Source organism: Cetorhinus maximus, chromosome 3, assembly GCF_964194155.1.
Source record: "Cetorhinus maximus chromosome 3, sCetMax3.hap1.1, whole genome shotgun sequence".
Lineage (NCBI taxonomy): Eukaryota > Metazoa > Chordata > Chondrichthyes > Lamniformes > Cetorhinidae > Cetorhinus > Cetorhinus maximus.
The window spans coordinates 67,729,024-67,748,029 of record NC_135881.1 but is presented as its reverse complement, the minus strand read 5'-3'; the positions used below and the strand labels follow the sequence as shown (position 1 = coordinate 67,748,029).

Genomic DNA, 19,006 nt, shown 5'->3' with positions numbered 1-19,006 from the left:
TTGGGTGTGTGTCCGGATGTCATCGAGCAGTCCCATGATGTTTCGTTCGGTGGACGTGTGCCGGAGTCGGCTGCGCACCCGTTGATATATAAACGGCCTTTTGAGGCCATTAAGGAACTGATTAAGGTAATTGTAAACGCTGCTCGTCCAACCTTAAACTTGGCAGGCAGGCGAAAAGGCCAAGCGGCCTTCGCGTTTTTTAGGAAACCTCATCCATGAGTAGGATGAGGTTTCATAAAGCTTTTAGTAATTAAATAAATTTTTTTTCATAAATATAAAAACATGTCCCATCTCATGTGGATGAATGCAAGAATGCCAAATTTCAAATGACCAAAACAACTTATAGTACAGGATAAAAAGGGTGCTGATTGGTTGGCAAGTCAATTCTCATTGGTCAAAGCACTGCTGTGGAGAAAGCCACGGCAAACTATACGCTCCCTGTTTACTGTTACAGGTGATTCTGCGATTGGGCAGCACATGCTGAATAATCCCAAGTGCACTAATAGCTACACTAACAACAATTTAAGATCGTGAGTCGAGCTTGTAACGTGGCTCATTTACACTTGCTAGAAGCAACATTCATAAGCAGGGGACCATTCTATACAAACAAAAGGAACATGTTCAAGCCTTGCACCTTTTTTTGAATTACTCGGGAGCTTAGGGGTTCCAACACGAGTTACAATTCTTTCCTTTACACTGCTCAGTTCATTCCATTAATGACAGTAGCATTACTCACTGTTCAAATGAAAATGCACAACAGAAAAAAACCATAAAACAAAACATAAATTGCTCAATTTCTAAAATTAATGTTTATGGGAACATCTCAAAATTTAATTTACCTAAATGGTGTTAAAGTTCTCTTTTTTGCAAGAATCTATCCATTCATAACTAGGCAGATAACCCAATAAGGTTGTTGAAAGACCATAAGACGTAGGAGCAAAGTAGGCCATTCGGCCCACAGAATCTGCTCCACCATTCAATGAGATCATGGCTGATCTGATAATCCTCAACTCCACTATCCTGCCTTTCCCCATAACCCTTGATTCCCCTACTGATTAAAAATCTGTCTATCTCTGCCTTGAATATCAAGATTAAAAGTGTTTTCAAGGGTTAAAGTTGCCAACCTGAGGCAAGATCATTTAAAAAAATATAGAAAAACAACCATGAAAAATAAAAATACAATTTCAAAGCAACATTACAATTTGAATTCAGGCTATCTTAGCTTTCTCTGTTACGCCTAAAGCAATGTAGTATCTAAAAAGTGCAACCAATAATTCCAAAGGTCCAGGTGGCAGAATTTATATGACTTAGTCTACAGTGCATGATAAATTTGCTTCTTTGGGGTTGGCTAGGAACATTACACAGAACATGACAACCCATAACATGGTGGTGCACTTCTACTTAGTAAAATAAGCCATCAAGGGATTTACATTCACAACTTTCAGAGGACATATCGAAGGCAGGGAACACAAATGGTATACTGTAAGACCCCATTTTAAATTGCTCCAATTTAAGTTGTTCTACTTTAATGTCAGTCAGTCAGTGAACATGACCTGTACTTGTGTTTAACATTGGGAATTTCGTTTTAAAGTCATTTTGTGCTGGGTCTGATGTAGCTTCATGTGACCCGATTGGCACCATTTTGGAACAGCCTCTCCTGCTTCCAGACCCTCCCTGTCTATGCCAACCCTTCTCCTCGCTGATCCTCTAACTAGTGGCCTTTCCCGCTTCCTGACACTCCTGGCTGCAGCCAACCCTACCTCTCACTTGTGGTTTACCTCCAGCATGTTGAAGTTGCTCTTCCAGCCTGACTAGACATCTCCAGAGCCCTCACTCACAGCAAAGGTTTGGGAAAGATAAGCAGCGAGCGGGAGAGGCGGGGAGCAGGAGGTTCAGCAAAAGGGAAGGCTAGCAAAGATGGAGGGTCAGGGAGCAGAATGCGTGGCGAGCCGGAGGGTCAACAAGGGGGAGGATCAGAGGGCAGGATGTGTGGCGAGCTGTAGAATCAGTGAGCAGGATCAATGGTGACTGGGAGGGTTAGGGAGTGGAAAAGGCAGCAAGCTGGAGAACCAACAAACAGTATCATTGACAAGCAGGAGAGGCAGTGAGCCAAATATGATAAAACCAGAACTATTATAATTTTAAACAACTAAAATCTCAATGCAATATCAAGAATTAATTCTGTAAATGATAAAGAACAGCAAAACTTTTAAAAATCTATCTTGATATTTTCCTCAGTTAGTCTTAATAAATTTGTTAAAATCTTTGAAAAAAAAGCCGAATTAAAAGTAAAGGTAAGTAAAAAGAATTAGCATATTTACTTTAAATAAATTAAACTTAAAAATATACAAGTTATTTCACTTATTTAGGGAATTTAGCAATGTTTTCAACTTACAGGATATAATGTTTCTTTTCCACAGAGAAAAAGCTCCTATGGAACTGGACTACAGCTATTAAATTGGTTTGTATGGGAAAATCTGATTCACTTTGAAGTTGTTTCACTTAAAGTTGCACTTTTCAGGAACGCAACTAAAACTTTTAGTAAGGACTTACTATAAATGGTTTGACAGTAAAGCTAGGGACGCTATCCATTGAAGAAACAAATATTTCATTGAGGAAAGCTCACCATTTTTGGCCCCTGAGATTTCAAAATGTCCAGATCCAGGAAAGGCTCCCCTTCTTCAAAATCCTCTGCTTCCTCCTGAAAACCAGTTTCAGAGAAATCATTAAATCAATAAAATGGACTTTCAACATTATCAAAAATTACTGAACAATTTTTATTCTCATCGTATTATGGAATTTTATGTAGTACACTATTTCAGACACTTTTTAAAATTCATTCATGGGATATGGGCGTTGCTGGCTAGGCCAGCAATTATTGTTCATCCTTAATTGCCCTTGAGAAGGTGGTGGTGAGCTGCCTTCCTGAACTGCTGCAGTCCCTGTGGTGTAGGTGCACCCACTGTGCTGTTAGGGAGGGAGTTCCAGGATTTTGACCCAGTGATAGTGAAGGAACAAGCAATATACTTCCAAGTCAGGATGGTGAGTGGCTTGGAGGGGAACTTCCAGATGGTGGAGTTCCTATCCATCTGCTGCCCTTGTCCTTCTAGATATCAGTGGTCGTGAGTTTGGAAGGTGCAGCCTGAGGAAGCTTGGTGAGTTTCTGCAGTGCATCTTGTAGATGGTACACACTGATGTCACTGTGCGCCAGTGGCGGAGGGAGTGAAGTTTTGTGGATGGGGTGCCAAACTAGCAGGCTGCTTTGTCCTGGATGGTGTCAAGCTTCTTGAATGTTGTTGGAGCTGTACTCATCCAGGCAAGTAGAGAGTATTCCATCACACTCCTGACTTGTGCCTTGTAGATGGTGGACAGGCTTTGGGGAATCTGGAGGTGAGTTACTCGCCACAGGATTCCTAGCCTCTAACCTGTGACCACAGTATTTATATAGCTAGTCCAGTCCAGTTTCTTGTCAATGGTAACCCCAGGATGATGATAATGGGATTTCAGCGATGGTAATGCCGTTGAATGTCAAGGGGAAATGGTTAGATTCTCTCTTGTTGGAGATGCTCATTGCCTGGTACTTGTGGCATGAATGTTACTTGCCACTTGTCAGCCCAAGCCTGGATATTGTCCAGGTCTTGCTGCATTTGGACATGGACTGCTTCAGTCTCTGAGGAGTGGTGAACGATGCTGAACATTGTGCAATCATCAGCGAACAGCCCCACTTCTGACCTTATGATGGAAGAAAGGTCACTGATGAAGCAGCTGAAGATGGTTGGGCCTAGGACACTAACCTGAGGAACTTCTGCAGTGATGTCCTGGAACTGAGATGATTGGCCTCCAACAACCATAACCATCTTCCTTTGTGCTGGGTATGACTCCAACCAGTGGAGAGTTATGCCCCTGATTGCCATTGACCTCAGTTTTGCTAGTACTTCTTGATGCCACACTCAGTGAAACGCTGCCTTGATGTCAAGAGCGGTCACTCTCACCTCACCCTCAGGAGTTCAGCTCTTTTGTCCATTTCTGAACCAAGGCTGTAATGACTTCAGGAGTTCAGTGGCTCCGTCGGAACCCAAACTGAGTGTCAGTGAACAGGTTATTGCTAAGCAAGTGCTGCTTGATAGTACTGTTGGTGACCCCTTCCATCACTTTACTTATGATCGAGAGTAGGCTGATGGAGCATTAATTGGCTAGGTTGGATTTGTCCTGTTTTTTGTGCACAGAACATACATGGGCATTTTTCCACATTGTCAGGTAGATGCCAGTCTTGTAGCTGTACTGAAACAGCTTTGCTAAGGGTGCAGCTAGTTCTGGACATAAGTCTCCAGGACTATTCCCGGAATATTGTCAGGGCCCATAGTCTTTGCAATATCCAGTGCCTTCAGTTGTTTCTTAATATCACGTGGAGTGAATCGAATTGGCTGAAGACTGGCATCTGTGAGGAGGCCGAGATGGATCATCCACTCGGCACTTCTGGCTGAAGATTTTTGCAAACGTTTAAGCCTTATCTTTTGCACCAATGTGCTGGGCTCCCCGATCAATAAGGATGAGGATATTTGTGGAGCCTTCTCCTCCAGTGAGTTGTGTAACTGTCCACCACCATTCACGAATAGATGTGCAGGACTGCAGAGCTTAGATCTGATCTCTTGTTTGTGGGATTCCTTAGCTCTGTCTATTGCGTGCTGATTCCGCTGTTTGGCATGCAAGCAGTCCTGTGTTGTAGCTTCGTCAAGTTGACACCTCATTTTTAGGTATGCCTGGAGCTGCTCCTGACATGGCGTCCTGCACCCTTCATTGAACCAGGGTTGATCCCCTGGCTTGGTGGTAATGGTAGGTTGGGGGTTATGCTGGGTCATGAGGTTACAGATTGTGGTCGAGTACAATTCTTCTGCTGCTGATGGCCTACAGTGCCACATGATTGCCCAGTCTTGAGTTGTTAGAATTTATCCCATTTAGCACGGTGATAGTGCCACACAACATGATAGAGGGACTTTGTCTCCATAAGGACATTGTGGTGGTCACTTCTACTGAAACTGTCATGGACAGATGCATCTCTGGCAGGCAAGTTGGTAAGGATGAAGTCAAATACTTTTTTCCCCTCTTGTGGGTTCCCTCGCCACCTGACCCAGTCTAGCAGCTATGTCCTTTATCACTTGACTAGCTCCATCTGTAGGGGTGCTACTGAGCCACTCTTGGTGATGGACATTGAAGTCTCCCACTCAGACTACATTCTGCACCCTTGCCACCGTCAATGATTCCTCCAAGTGGTGTTCAACATGATTCATCAGCTGGGGAGGGGGGGACAGTACGTGATAATCAGTAGGAAGTTTCCTTACCCATGTTTGACCTGATGCCATGAGATTTCATGGGGTGCAGAGTCAATGTTGAGGAATCCCTCCAGACTGTATACCACTGTGCTGCCACCTCTGCTGGATCTATCCTGCCAGGGGGACAGGACATAACCAGGGATTGTGATGGTGATTATCTGGAACATTGTCCGTAAAGTATGATTCTGTGAGTATTGACCAGTCTGTGAGACAGCTCTCCCAATATTGCACAAGCCCCCAGATGTTAGTAAGAAGGACTTTGCAGGATCGACAGAGCTGACTTTGCCATTGTTGTTTCTGGTGCCTAGGACGATGCCGGTTGGTCCTTTTACACTTTTTAACAGTTTGATACAACTGAGTGGCTTGCTAGGCCATTTCAGAAGGCATTTAAGAGTCACCATATTCCTGTGCATCTGGAATCATTTGTAGACCAGACCAGGTAAAGATGGCAGATTTCATTCCCTAAAGGACATTAGTGAACCAGATGAGTTTTTACGACAATCGATAATGGTTTCATGGTCATCATTAGACTTTTAATTCCAGATTTTTACTTAATTCAAATTTCACCATCTGCTGTGGTGGGATTCAAACCTAGGTTCCCAGGCCATTACCCTGGATTACTAGTCCAGTGACAATACCACTACTCCACCGCCTCCCCATGTCACCCCTTAGGATGCTGGCAAATACAGGAACATAGAAATACCAGACGGAAAAAGACAAAGGTACATCTAGTTTGTCTTCTACCATCCTGGTAATCACGCAATACAACAATGATGGGATTCAGTTGTCATAGCAATCAATTTCTATTTGTTGGCTGCTGCATTGAAAAGACATTGAAAACTTAATTGTTAGGCTGTGAAGAACTTTAGAATGTCCAAAGGATGTATAATATGTTATTTGTTCTGTGCACTTTTCCCCCCCAAAGTAATGATTTCTGATATTAGTGAGTTGCAACTCTTTCCATTGGATGTTATTGTGTTGTTTGAAATTTTCTTTTCCTTCTTTATTTGAAAACTTTAAATAAGAGACAAAATGGTCTGATTTTTAAGCAAGCGTTGTTTGAAACAATTAGAATTGTTGGCACTGAGCTAAATATGATAAAACTAGAACTATTTTAGTACTAAACCCACTAAAATCTCAATGCAATATCAGAAGATTTAATTCTGTAAATGATATAACAGCAAAACTTATGTACATCTACCTTGATATTTGCCTCAGTTAGTCTTAATGAATTTGTAAAAATCTTTTTTTCAGGGAAAAAAATTTCTGAATTATTAAATGTAACCCACAGGGTTCCAATTTTTCTTGAAGAAAAACAGAGTTAACATTTCAGGTTGATGGTTTTTCATCAGAACAAGGAGAAAGAACAGGCCAAAAAGGACGCAGACTCCACTCACCCCCCAGAAATATCTTCTGAGAAAGGATCAGCATTTCCATCTGCTGATGAAAGGTCATTGGACCTGAAACTTTAACTCTTGTTTCCCTTCACAGATGCTGCCTGACCTGTTGACTATTTCCAGCATTTTCTGTTTTTATTTCAGGTTTCCAGCACCCGTAGTATTGTGCAGAGATTACAAAGCTATGGAGAAAAGGCAGGCCATAAAAGGGTTTTATACAATTTAATTATTTGTCAAGACAATTCTTTTCTATTATTGAACAGGGAACAGTTTGTTTCCATTTGAAAAAAAAAACTTGTCCTATTATAGAAATGGGGCACATTGAGTCTTACTTTGACAAGAACTGTGTATGAAAGAGAGGGAAAGAGAGAGAGAGTCAATTAGGCCTCCGTGCAATACCTATAATTACAGTTATTGGAGATTGATGTGTATTTATACAAAACAACATTTTTTCCCCCTCAACAGGAGAAAAGGACTGCAATACTTGGGAGTCTGCATCTGCGAAGGAAATAATTTTCATTGTGATTTCTCCCATTTGGTTCCTTCCTTGTCAAATTATTTATATTCTCTCTAAACTTTACTTAAGTAAAATTTCTGGTGTTTTAAGCTAATGAAAACCATATTCTTATGCTGGAATGCAACCAAGGACAAACACATTTTGACAATAATAAACTTTTTTTTTGAAAATCGGAATAATGAAAATTTGCAAATTATTACTAGAACCTACAATCAACTCATCTTCCAGTTTGTTCAACGTCAATTCAGCATCATCCTCCATTAATGCTTCCTCTTCCATTTCCTCTGCTGGATACACAGGCCTAAATCGACACAGCTGTGATTTAAAAGCAGAACTCATTCCCAAGCATGTCATGCATCCTATACATTTAATCATGAAGGTATTTTCAAACTGCATAACCAGTATATACCTATAATCAATGTTAGCTTTATCAATGTAAAATCTCATCAAAAACAATTTTAAAGAGTAACTTTGTTCTATTCCAAAAGGATTACTTGTAAGTTGTAAAGAAACTTTGATGCTTAAACGGCAGCTCTCTGAATTCTGAAAGATCTTTTCAACTTTCAGAATATAAACCCTGAAACAGCATGACTATGCTCCCAATGTGCAATCTTGAGGGAAGGTCAGGGGAAACAGTTGCTTTAACCCATGTTACTATTTCTTTCCAGAGCACCAAAAATCTATTAAATATTATAATCTGTATTTGGTTCACCTTTTTCCATTTGAAAACGTGTTGAAAACCTTTATGCCAAATCAATGCATTCTGCCATTATAAAATGTGTCCACATTACCTGCAACATTAGTATAACTCTAGGTATAGCTTTGATGGAAAGTCCAACATTAAATGTCAACTAACATTAGCAAATCTAAGCTAAAATTATTTTTACAGAAATAATTCCTTTATTTATATATTGAACTTTATACCAAATGTGCTAATACAAATTAGCAAAAATTTGGTACGAGTTTTTTTTTCGGTTAAAAAAAAGTGGTTTTACCTTTTCTTTCACTATTCGTTCATGGGACGTGGCAGCTGTCAGCCAGATGAGCATTTAGTTGTTGCAAAACCCATTTAAAAAAAATAGCATTTCCCCCCCAGCCAGGGAAAGTTTTCTGGCATTTCCTGATGCGCCCACCTTGGCAGTTTTACAGTCCCCTTTTGGCTGAGGTATTTTCTTCCTTTCTGCTCTATCTCACCTTACTTCTTTTTGACCCCCACTTCCACAACAAACTCCATGTTCCCTGCCCTCTTATCACACCCACTTCATGGCCTAGTTATCCAAACCCTCCAATCCTGCTTGAGCTGAAGATTTCACTTGGTCCTGACTCCTAGCATGCAGTGCCATGACAGGTCAATTAGTATTTAAAGGAAAACTAGATGCTTATTTAGTGGTAGTCTCGACACCAAAGACTCTATGTTGTACAGAACTATACAAGTCAAACCTCCATCATAAGTTCTTACCTCTTCCAATTAAAGCCAGTATGCTTGAGGGCTTCTTCAGCTAAGCGATCCAGAACATAACACACCTGCTCTCCATAACCTTGTTTCAGTTTGGAGGGAGGGAAATCTACTGAGCCACCCTAAAAGGTTTGAAAATAACTTATTTTACAAACATATCAACTACCGCAAAATCATTAGCAGCCATTTGGAGGATTATAACCAGGATAATGAAAAATACTGTAATTTTATGACAAATATATATTACACTATTAAAATCATTGGCCATCAATATTTGCGATAGATTGTTTAACCACAACCAGTACATAAGAACATAAGAGCTAAGAACAGGAGTAGGCATTTCGGCTCCTCGGAGCCTGCCCCGCCATTCAATACGAGCATGGCTGATCTCATTTCGGCCTCAACTCCAATTTCCCGCCCTCTCCCCACAACCTTTCAAACCGTTACTAATTAAAAATCTATCTCCTCCTTAAATTTATTCAGCGTCCAGTAAAGTTAACCAGACCATTTTGTCTAATTAAATTCTGAATAATCTTTTTGACATTAATGAATTATTAATGAAAAACGCACTGAAAAAATTTCACAAATCAATTTCCAGAATTTAAAATATTTATTAAAATGAAACTCCTTTCAAAGTGTAAAAATAGAAAATAAAATAAAAATAGCAAAGATGGCTCAGCTGGTCAGTAATAAGGCCACAGACAGCAGAAGTTCCCAGTTTCAATGCTTAAAGTGTGATGTTAGATAATCTTACTCAGAGATTTGGGGAAGCACTATAACTGATTTCAGTGGTCGTGGGTTAAAGAATGTAAACCAGCAGGGTACCTGATGCTGACTGGATCAGTGTGCTTGCACATGAGCAGGGGAGAGACATCATCGTGAGTGAGACACAGCCAGAGTGAGTATGGGTATTGGCAATTTGGTGCACAGTGGGAAGTCGGTGCAGAGGGGAAGAGGTGCTCTTTGCATTTTTACTTTGCTATCCAACTTCTTAAAACTTCAAAGTGGTCTTGCCCTGCTGCAGCAGTAGAGGCTACAAGGGAGAGAAACGACTGGTAAGTAGTGGGTAAGGTCGGGTAAGTATTTACTACTTTTATCGCTTATAGTTTAACGTCTTTTTGCGGTTTAAAGTTTGTATATTCTGTAGTAACGAGGATCTGGAAAGAAGGACCCTAGGGTAATTGATTTAAAAAGATTTAATTTAAAGGGATAAGTTATGGCAGGAGAGCTCAAAGCCATGGTGTGCTCCTCGTGCTCCATGTGGGAAGCCGGGACATTTCCTGTGCAGGAAGTGTGTCCAGCTGCAGCTCCTGGAAGCTCAGTTTTCAGAGCTGGAACGGCAGCTGGGGACACTGTGGAGCATCCTTGAGTCTGAGAGCATCGTGGATAGCACGTTTAGAGAGGTGGTCACACCACAGCTGAAGGGACTTGAGGAAGGAAGGGAATGGGTGACCACCAGGCAGTCCAAGAGAAACAGACAGGTAGTTCAGGAGTCCCCTGAGCTCCCGCTAGCAAACCAGTATTCCATTTTGAAGGCTGAGGGCGCTGGTTCCTCCAGAGAGTGCAGAAAGAGCCAAGCTTCTGGCACCACAAGCAGCCTGTCTGTACAGGAGGAAAGGAAGAGCAATAGTAATAGGGGATTCTATTGTCAGGGGAACAGATAGGTGCTACTGTGGCCATCAGCATGACTCCAGGATGGTGTTGCCGCCTCCCTGGTGCCAGGGTCCAGGATGTCACTGAACGGCTGCAGGGCATCATGAAGGGGGAGGGTGATAAGGCAGAGGTCATTTTGTACATGTTGGTACCAATGACATAGGTAGAAAGAGGGATGAGGTCTTGCATCAAGAATTCAGGGAGTTAGGTAGTAGACTGAAAAACAGGACTTTTCGGGTTGTAATCTCTGGATTACTCCCAGTGCCACGTGCTAGCGAGCACAGAAATGGAGAATAGCACAGATGAATATGTGGCTTAAGAGTTGGTGCACGAGGGACGGTTTTAGATCCCTGAATCACTGGGACCGTTTCTGGTGAAGGTAGGACCTGTACAAGCGGGACGGTCTAACATCTGAACCAGAGCGAGACTAACATCCTTGCGGGTGGGTTTGCTAGTGCTGTTGGGAAGAGTTTAAACTAATTTGGCAGGGGGAGGGGACACAGAATGTTAGCAGAATAGGGACACATCATAGTACAGTAAAACGATCAAGTCAGAGGGAGTACAGCTGCATTAAATTTCAAGGGAGTAAGGCAAGGCTGGATGGCCTCTACTTTAATGCCAGGAGTATTACAGGTAAAACGGACGAGTTAAGGGTGAGGATTGACACGTGGAATTGTGATATAGTAGTCATCACAGAGATGTGGTTGAGGCTGTGGCAGGATTGGCAGCTCAACATTCCGGGATATAGAATCTTCAAGCAAGACAGGGGAGGGGGTAAAAGAGGAGGAGGTGTTGCATTATTAGTTAAGGAGTCCGTTACTGCAGTAAGGAGAGATGATATCCTGGAGGGGGCGTCGAATGAAGCTTTGTGGGTAGAGCTTAGGAATAAAGAAGGGGCAACCACATTGTTAGGTGTTTATTATAGACCCCCAGATAGTCAGCGGGAAATTGAGGAGCAAATATGTGCACAATTCGCAGAGGTGTGTAAAAACAATATCAATAAGGTAATTATATTAGGTGATTTCAACTTTCCCAACATTAATTGGGATAGACATAATGTTAAGGGCTTGGATGGAGTGGATTTCTTGAAATGCGTGGAGAACTTTTTAGGTCAATATGTAGAGGGTCCAACAACAGACGGCGCAGTGCTGGACCTAATTCTAGGGAATGAAGCCAGACAGGTGGCTGAGGTGGTGGTGGGGGAGCATTTTAGTGATAGTGAACACAACATGGTACAATTTAAGCTTGTTATGGACGAAGAAATAGACAAGTTGCAAAAAAATGTTTTGGATCGGGGGAGAGCAGATTTTAGTAAAAAAAAAAGGCAGGATCTGGCCAAGGTAGACTGGGAACAGCTACTTGCGGGGAAATCTACAGAAGAGCAGTGGGGGAGCATTCAAAAAGGAAAAAGGCTCAACATGTTCCCTCTAGGGTGATAGGAAGGAGTAACAAGCCCAGAGAACCATGGATGACCAGAGATATTCAGGATACGATGAGAAGGAAAAGAGAAGCTTTTAGCAAGTACAAGGGGAGCAAATCAGCGGAGGCATTAGTGGAGGACAGAAAGTGCAGGGTGGAGCTTAAGAAAGCAATTAGGAGAACAAAGAGGGGATATGAGAACGCTCTGGCTGGTAAAAGTAGGGAAAATCCCAAGATATTCGATAAGTATATCAATGGGAAGAGGGTAACCAGGGAAAGAGTAGGGCCCATTAGGGACCAACGGGGCAATCTATGGGTGGAGCCAGAAGACATCGGTAGAGTCTTGAACGAATACTTCACATCCATCTTCACCCGAATGAGGATGAAGGTATGGAACTCGGGGAGAGGGACTGCGAGGTTCTTGAGCAAATTGATATAGGGAGTGACAAGGTATTGGAGGTGTTGGCAGGCTTAAAAGTGGACAAATCTCCAGGTCCAGAGATTTGTGTCCCAGACTGCTGAGGGAGGCAAGGGAGGAGATCGCAGGGGCTCTGACACAAATTTTTAATTCCCCTCTGGCCACAGGGGAGATACCAGAGGACTTGAGAACAGCTACTGTGGTTCCGCTATTTAACAAGGGTAGTAGAGATAAGCCAGGGAACTACAGACCAGTGAGTCTCACGTCAGTGGTAGGGAAACTATTGGAGAAAATTCTGAAGGAGAGAATCTATTTCCACTTGGAGAGGCAAGGTTTGATCAGAGATAGTCAGTATGGCTTTGTCAGAGGGAGGTCATGCCTAACAAATTTGATTGGATTTTTTGAGGTGACGACCAGGTGTGTAGATGAGGGTAGTGCAGTTGTAATTTATATGGATTTCAGCAAAGCCTTTGACAAGGTCCCACATGGGAGACTTATAAAGAAGGCAAATGCACATGGGATACTGGGTAATTTGATAAGGTGGATTCAAAATTGGCTTAGTTGTAGGAGACAGAGGGTGATGACAGAAGGCTGCTTTAGTGACTGGAAGCCAGTGTCCAGTGGCATACCACAGGGATCTGTGCTGGGTCCCTTATTATTCGTCATTTATATAAACAACATAGATGACTATGTGGGGGGTAGGATTAGTAAGTTTGTGGATGACGCAAAGATTGGCCGAGTGGTTAACAGTGAGGTTGAGTGTCTTGGGCTACAGGAAGATATAGACGGGATGGTCAAATGGGCAGATAAGTGGCAGATGGAATTTAACCCTGAAAAGTGTGAGGTGATACACTTTGGAAAGAGTAATTTGACAAGGAAGTATTCAATGAACAGCATGACACTAGGAGGTTCTGAGGAACAAAGGGACCTTGGCATGTGTGTCCATAGATCTCTGAAGGTGGAAGGACATGTTAATGGGGTGGTGAAAAAGGCATACGGGACACTTGCCTTTATCAATCGAGGCATAGATTACAAAAGTAGGGAGGTCATGTTGGAGTTGTATAGAACCTTGGTGAGGCCACAGCTGGAGTTCTGTGTGCAGTTCTGGTCGCTACATTATAGGAAGGATGTGATTGCACTGGAGGGGGTGCAGAGGAGATTCAACAAGATGTTGCCTGATATGAAACATTTAAGTTATGAAGAGAGGTTGGATAGACTTGGGTTGTTTTCATTGGAGCAGAGAAGACTGAGGGGCAACCTGCCTCAAGGTATACAAGATTATGAGGGGCATGGACAGGGTGGATAGGGAGCAGCTGTTCTCCTTAGTTGAAGGGTCAGTCACGAGGGGACATAAGTTCAAGGTGAGGGGCAGGAGGTTTAGGGGGGGTGTGAGGAAAAACATTTTTACCCAGAGGGTGGTGACGGTCTGGAATGCGCTGCCTGTGAGGGTGGTGGAGACGGGTTGCCTCACATCCTTTAAAAAGTACCTGGATGAGCACTTGGCACGTCATAACATTCAAGGCTATGGGCCAAGTGCTGGTAAATGGGATTAGGTAGATAGGTCAGGTGTTTCTCATGTGTCAGTGCAGACTCGATTGACCGAAGGGCCTCTTCTGCACTGAGAGATTCTGTGGAAGTTTGCAGGTGAATGTCGAGGGGAGGGAAATCAGTAGATGTAGTATACTTGGATTTCCAAAAGGCATTTGGTAAAGTGCCACTCAAAAGGTTAGTATTCAAGATAAGGGGGTAATATAGAATGGATACAAGATTGGTGAATGTACAGGAAGTAAAGACTAGGGATAAATGGGGCATTTTCAAGTTGGCAGGCAGCGACTAATGGGGTGCCACAAGGATCAATGCTTGGGCTTCAGCTATTAACAATCAAAAGACTGGGAGTGATGTATCCTAAGTTTGCTGGTGATACAAAGCTTGGTGGGAATGGAAGTTGTGAGGAGCACACAAATGAGGCTGCAAAGAATTGTAGACAGTTGAGTTATTGTGAGTAGGCAACAAGGTAGTAGATGGAATATAATATACCAATATTATGAGGTTATTTACTTTGGTTATAAGAAAAGTGCAGAATACTTTTTAAAAAGGGCATGCAACTGGTAAATGTTGATGTTCAGGGGAACTTGGGTGGATTCGTACAAGGAACACAAAGTTAGCATACAGGCACTGTACAGCAAGCAATCAGGAAGGCAACTGGCAGGTTTGCCTTTATTACAAGGGAATTAGACTACAAGAAAAAGGAAGTCTTACCACAACTATGGTGAGATCACACTTGGAGTACTGTGTATAGGTTTGGTCTCCATATTTAAGGAAGGATACACTTGCATTGGAGGCCATAGATCAAAGGTTCACTAGATTGGGTCCTGGGATGAGGAGGGCTGTCCTATGATGAGAGGCTGAGCCAATTGGGCCTACGCTCTCTTGTGTTTAGAAGAATGAGATGTGATCTCATTGAAGCACACAAGATTCTGAAGGGGCTTGACAGGGTGGACACAGAGGTTGTTTCCCCTTGCTGGGGAATCTAGAACATGGGAGCACAGACTCAGGTTAAGGGGCTAGTCACTTAGGACTGAGATGAGGAGAAATTTCTTCACTCAAAGGGTTGTGAATCTTTGGAATTTTCTACCCCAGAGGGTTGTAGATGCTTCATCACTGAATATATTTAAGACTGAGTTAGACAGTTTATTTGATCCCTCAGGAAATCAAGGGATATGGGAAGGGGGCAGGAAAATTATACTGAATAGTGGAACAGGCTCGAGGAGCCTTATGGTCTACTCTCGCTCCTATTTCAAATGTTCTAGCCTAGGCCATGGCAATGCACTTTCAGCTAGCTTCCCACCATGTACCTTCTGTACACTTAAGCTCATCTAAAACTCTGTTGCCTTTGACTAACTCATACCAAGTCCCATTCACAAATCATTCTTGTACTTGCTGACCTACACTGACACATCATTAACCAACCAAACGATTTTAAAATGTTTGTGTTTAAATCCCTCCATGATTTCATTCCTCCCACCTCTGTAACATCCTCTAGCTTGACAACCTTCTGAAATCTATATTGCTCCAGTGCTGGCCCCTTGCACATCCACCACTTCCTTCACACCACCATTGGCTGCTGTGGCTTCAACCATCTGGGCCCTCAGCCCTGAAATTCCCTCTATACATCTATTAACATTTCTCTCCTCTTTTAAGATGCACCTTAAAACCTACCTGTTTACCAAGCTTTTGGTCACCTGTACTAATGACTCCTCCTTTGACTCAGTCAATTTTTGTTTGCGTATGCTCATGACAACGTCAGCTCATATCTCCACATGATATCAAGAAACAGCTGAAGGCATTAGATACTGCATAGGCTATGGGCCCTGGCAACATTCTGGCAATAGTACTGAAGACTTGTGATACAGAACTTGTCACGCCCCTAGCCAAGCTATTGCAGTACAGCTGCAACACTGGCAATGAGGAAAATTGCTCAGGTCTGTCCTGTACGCAAAAAGCAAGGCAAATCAAACCCGGCCAATCACCGCCCCATCAGCCTACTCTCGATCATCAGTAAAGTGATGGAAGGGGGTCATCAATAGTGCTATCAAGCGGCACTTACTTAGCAAAAACCTGCTCCCTGACGCTCAGTTTGGGTTCTGCCAGGGCCACTCAGCCTTGGTTCAAACATGGACAAAAGAACTGAACTCCAAAGGGGAGATAAGAGTGACCGCCCTTGACATCAAGGAAGCATTTGACCGAGTGTGGCATCAAGGAGCACTGGAAAAACCGGAGTCAATGGGAATCGGGGGAAAGCTCTCCACTGGTTGGAGTCATACCTAGCACAAAGGAAGATGGTTGTGGTTGTTGAAGGTCAATCATCTCAGTTCCAGGACATCACTGCAGGAGTTCCTCAGGATAATGTCCTGGGCCCAACCATCTTCAGCTGCTTCATCAATGACCTTCCATCATAAGGTTAGAAGAGGGGATGTTCGCTGATGATTCCACAATGTTCAGCAGCATTCGCGACTCCTCAGATACTGAAGCAGTCCACGTCCAAATGCAGCAGGACCTGGACAATATCCAGGCTTGGGTTGACAAGTGACAAGTAACATTTGTGCCACACAAGTGCCAGGCAATGACCATCTCCAAAAAGAGAGAATCTAACCATTGTCCCTAGATATTCAATGGCATTACCATCACTGAATCCCCCACTATCAATATCCTGGGGATTACCATTGACCAGAAACTGAACTGGATTAGCCATACAAATACTGTGGCTACAGCAGCAGGTCAGAGGCGAGGAATCCTGTGGCGAGTAACTCACCTCCTGACTCCCCAAAGCCTGTCCACCATCTACAAGGCACAAGTCAGGAGTGTGATGGAATACTCTCTACTTGCCTAGATGAGTACAGATCCAACAAGACTCAAGAATCTTCACACCATCCAGGGCAAAGTAGCCCGCTTGAATGGCACCCCTTCCACAAACTTTCACTCCCTCCACCACCGACGAATAGTGGCAGCATAGTGTAACCATCTACATGATGCAATGCAGAAACTCACCACGACTCCTTAGGCAGCACATTCCAAACCTTTGACTGCTACCATCTAGAAGGATAAGGGCAGCAGATATATGGGAACCCCTCCACCTGAAAGTTCCCATCCAAACCACTCACCATCCTGACATGGAAATATATCGCCATTTCTTCAATGTCACTGGGTCAAAATCCTGGAACACCTTCCCTTACAGCACTGTACCTACACCACATGGACTGCAGCAATTCAAGAAGGCAGCTCACCACTATATTCTCAAGGGCAATTAGGGATGGGCAATAAATGCTGGCCTAGCCAGCGATGTCCACATCCGGTAAATGAATAAAATAATCTATATCGCGCCTTTAGCATAATAAAGCATCCCAAATCACGTCCCACGAGAGCTGTAAATCAAAATTAGACCCCAAGTCACAAAATGCGATACTAGTGCAGATGGCCAAAAGCTTGCTCTAAGAGACAGGTTTTAAGGAGTGCCTTAAAGAAAGAGAGAGAATCTGAGAGGTTATGGAAGGGAATTCCAGGGTTTAAGACCTAGGCATGGCCAGTTGAATTGATTACTGAGATAGGGAGGAATCAGGTTATGCAGGGATTTGAAAACAAGGATGTGAATTTTAAAATTGAAGTAATGCTTGACTGGGAGGCAATGTTGGTCAGCAAGCACAGGGTTGATGGGTGAATGGGGCTTGGGCAGAATCGTCTCAGATTTGCACTACAAATGTCATTTTACATGCCAGCCACGATTGCGGGTTTTCATGCCATATTGTTCCAAACCCGCCACATTATTTATGCACTCCCAGCACGCCATTCCCATGGTGGGTGGGCTGTCATTCGTCTGCCCACCTTCACCCCGCCGGTGCATCACGCTGGGCACCATATTTCAAGTCCAGCCGCAAGAACACATCTCAGTGCTTCCAGACCACCACTGCTGCATGCAAGATATGGCCCTGAAACTGAAGAAAACAGCAGCCCCCAGGTTCAGCGACGGGTCCCTCGAGTGCCTTTTGAATGCCGTGGAGGCCCCCGCTCTGGCTGCAGGGTGGGCAGGAACATCACTAACCTGGCTTAGGAGGCGGTGGCAGTGGTGCTCAGCGCCAATGCCATTCAAAACAGGATAGCCACCCAGTGCTGCAAGAGGATGAATGATCTCCTCCGTTCCACCAGGGTAAGTCACTCTTCTCATCTCATAGCTCTCACACTCACAAACTCAACACACATCCACAGGGTCCTCACTCACAGCCAGTTCAAGGGACATCACCATTTACTCTCTCACACTCACCATCCTTGTCCTCATCCTGTCCATGGGAACACTCACCACTGACACAGGCCAGGCATACTTATCATCTGGATAAAGGCAAAATACTGCAGATGCTGGAAATCTGGAACAAAAACATAAAATGCTGGAAAAACTCAGCAGGTCTGAAAGAATCTGTGGAGAGAAAGACAGAGTTAACATTTCGAGTCCATATGACTATTCTTCAGAGCTCTGAAGACTTGCTGAGTTTTTCCAGCATTTTTTTTTAGTACTTATCATCTGGCCTGGCAGGCACCCTGCTTGCACTTTCTCCATCTCTATTCATGCAGGACAAGCTGGCATACAACAAGAGGAAGAGGTCACAGGCTGGTGACGGAGTGCCCGTAATCAACGTCCTCATGGACTTTGAAAACAGAGCCGGTGAGGATCTGGACCGGTCCTGTGCTGACAGTGAGGTTGGCAGTGCTCTAGCAAGTGAGGGTCCAGCAGTGCAACATCCATTAGACAACCATGCTGTGACTGATGCATCCTGTTTCACAGGCTATGCACTAATTACCTCCATTTGCTTCCGCAGGCACATTTGCCAAACAACAGACGGAGTCCACGACCCAGGGCCTCCAATCAAACTCCGAAGAATCCTCTGAAGAGGAATCTGAAGGCAAACTCCCTGAAGTCCCATCACAGCGCTCACCCACACCCTCCACCACCGCAGAGAGACACACCTAAATGGACCTAACTTTAGAATAGCCCTGGGATCACAATCTGGTGAGCACATCGCACAGACCGATCCACAGCAGGTGGAGGCAGGGACTTCCTAGGTTTCTGGCACTCGGAGGACTGCAGGAGGCCAGACTTTGCTAAGGTTGAGTCAGATGATAAGCCTCTGGACTCGGTCATGTCACAGTTGCTGCAGCTGCAAAGGCAGGCTTGGGAACATCAGGAAGGGATGTCGGCGGCACTCCTCAGATTGCAAGGCACAAGGAGGAGTCCTTCTGCCTTCAGTCTGAGGTGACTGTGCCAGCATG

At 43.7% G+C, this 19,006-nt stretch overlaps 1 protein-coding gene across 1 annotated transcript in view; it reads right to left on the bottom strand.

The window, feature by feature from the left end:
* Positions 1-19,006, bottom strand: part of ift57 (intraflagellar transport 57 homolog (Chlamydomonas)) — a 34,252-nt gene that overhangs the window by 7,231 nt on the left and 8,015 nt on the right. Inside the window, exons 3-5 of the mRNA XM_078538506.1 lie at positions 8,704-8,822; positions 7,455-7,545; positions 2,627-2,701 (exon numbers count right to left, since the gene is read on the bottom strand). Of these exons, the coding sequence (XP_078394632.1) occupies positions 2,627-2,701; positions 7,455-7,545; positions 8,704-8,822 (285 nt within the window). The remainder of the gene's footprint in view (positions 1-2,626; positions 2,702-7,454; positions 7,546-8,703; positions 8,823-19,006) is intronic.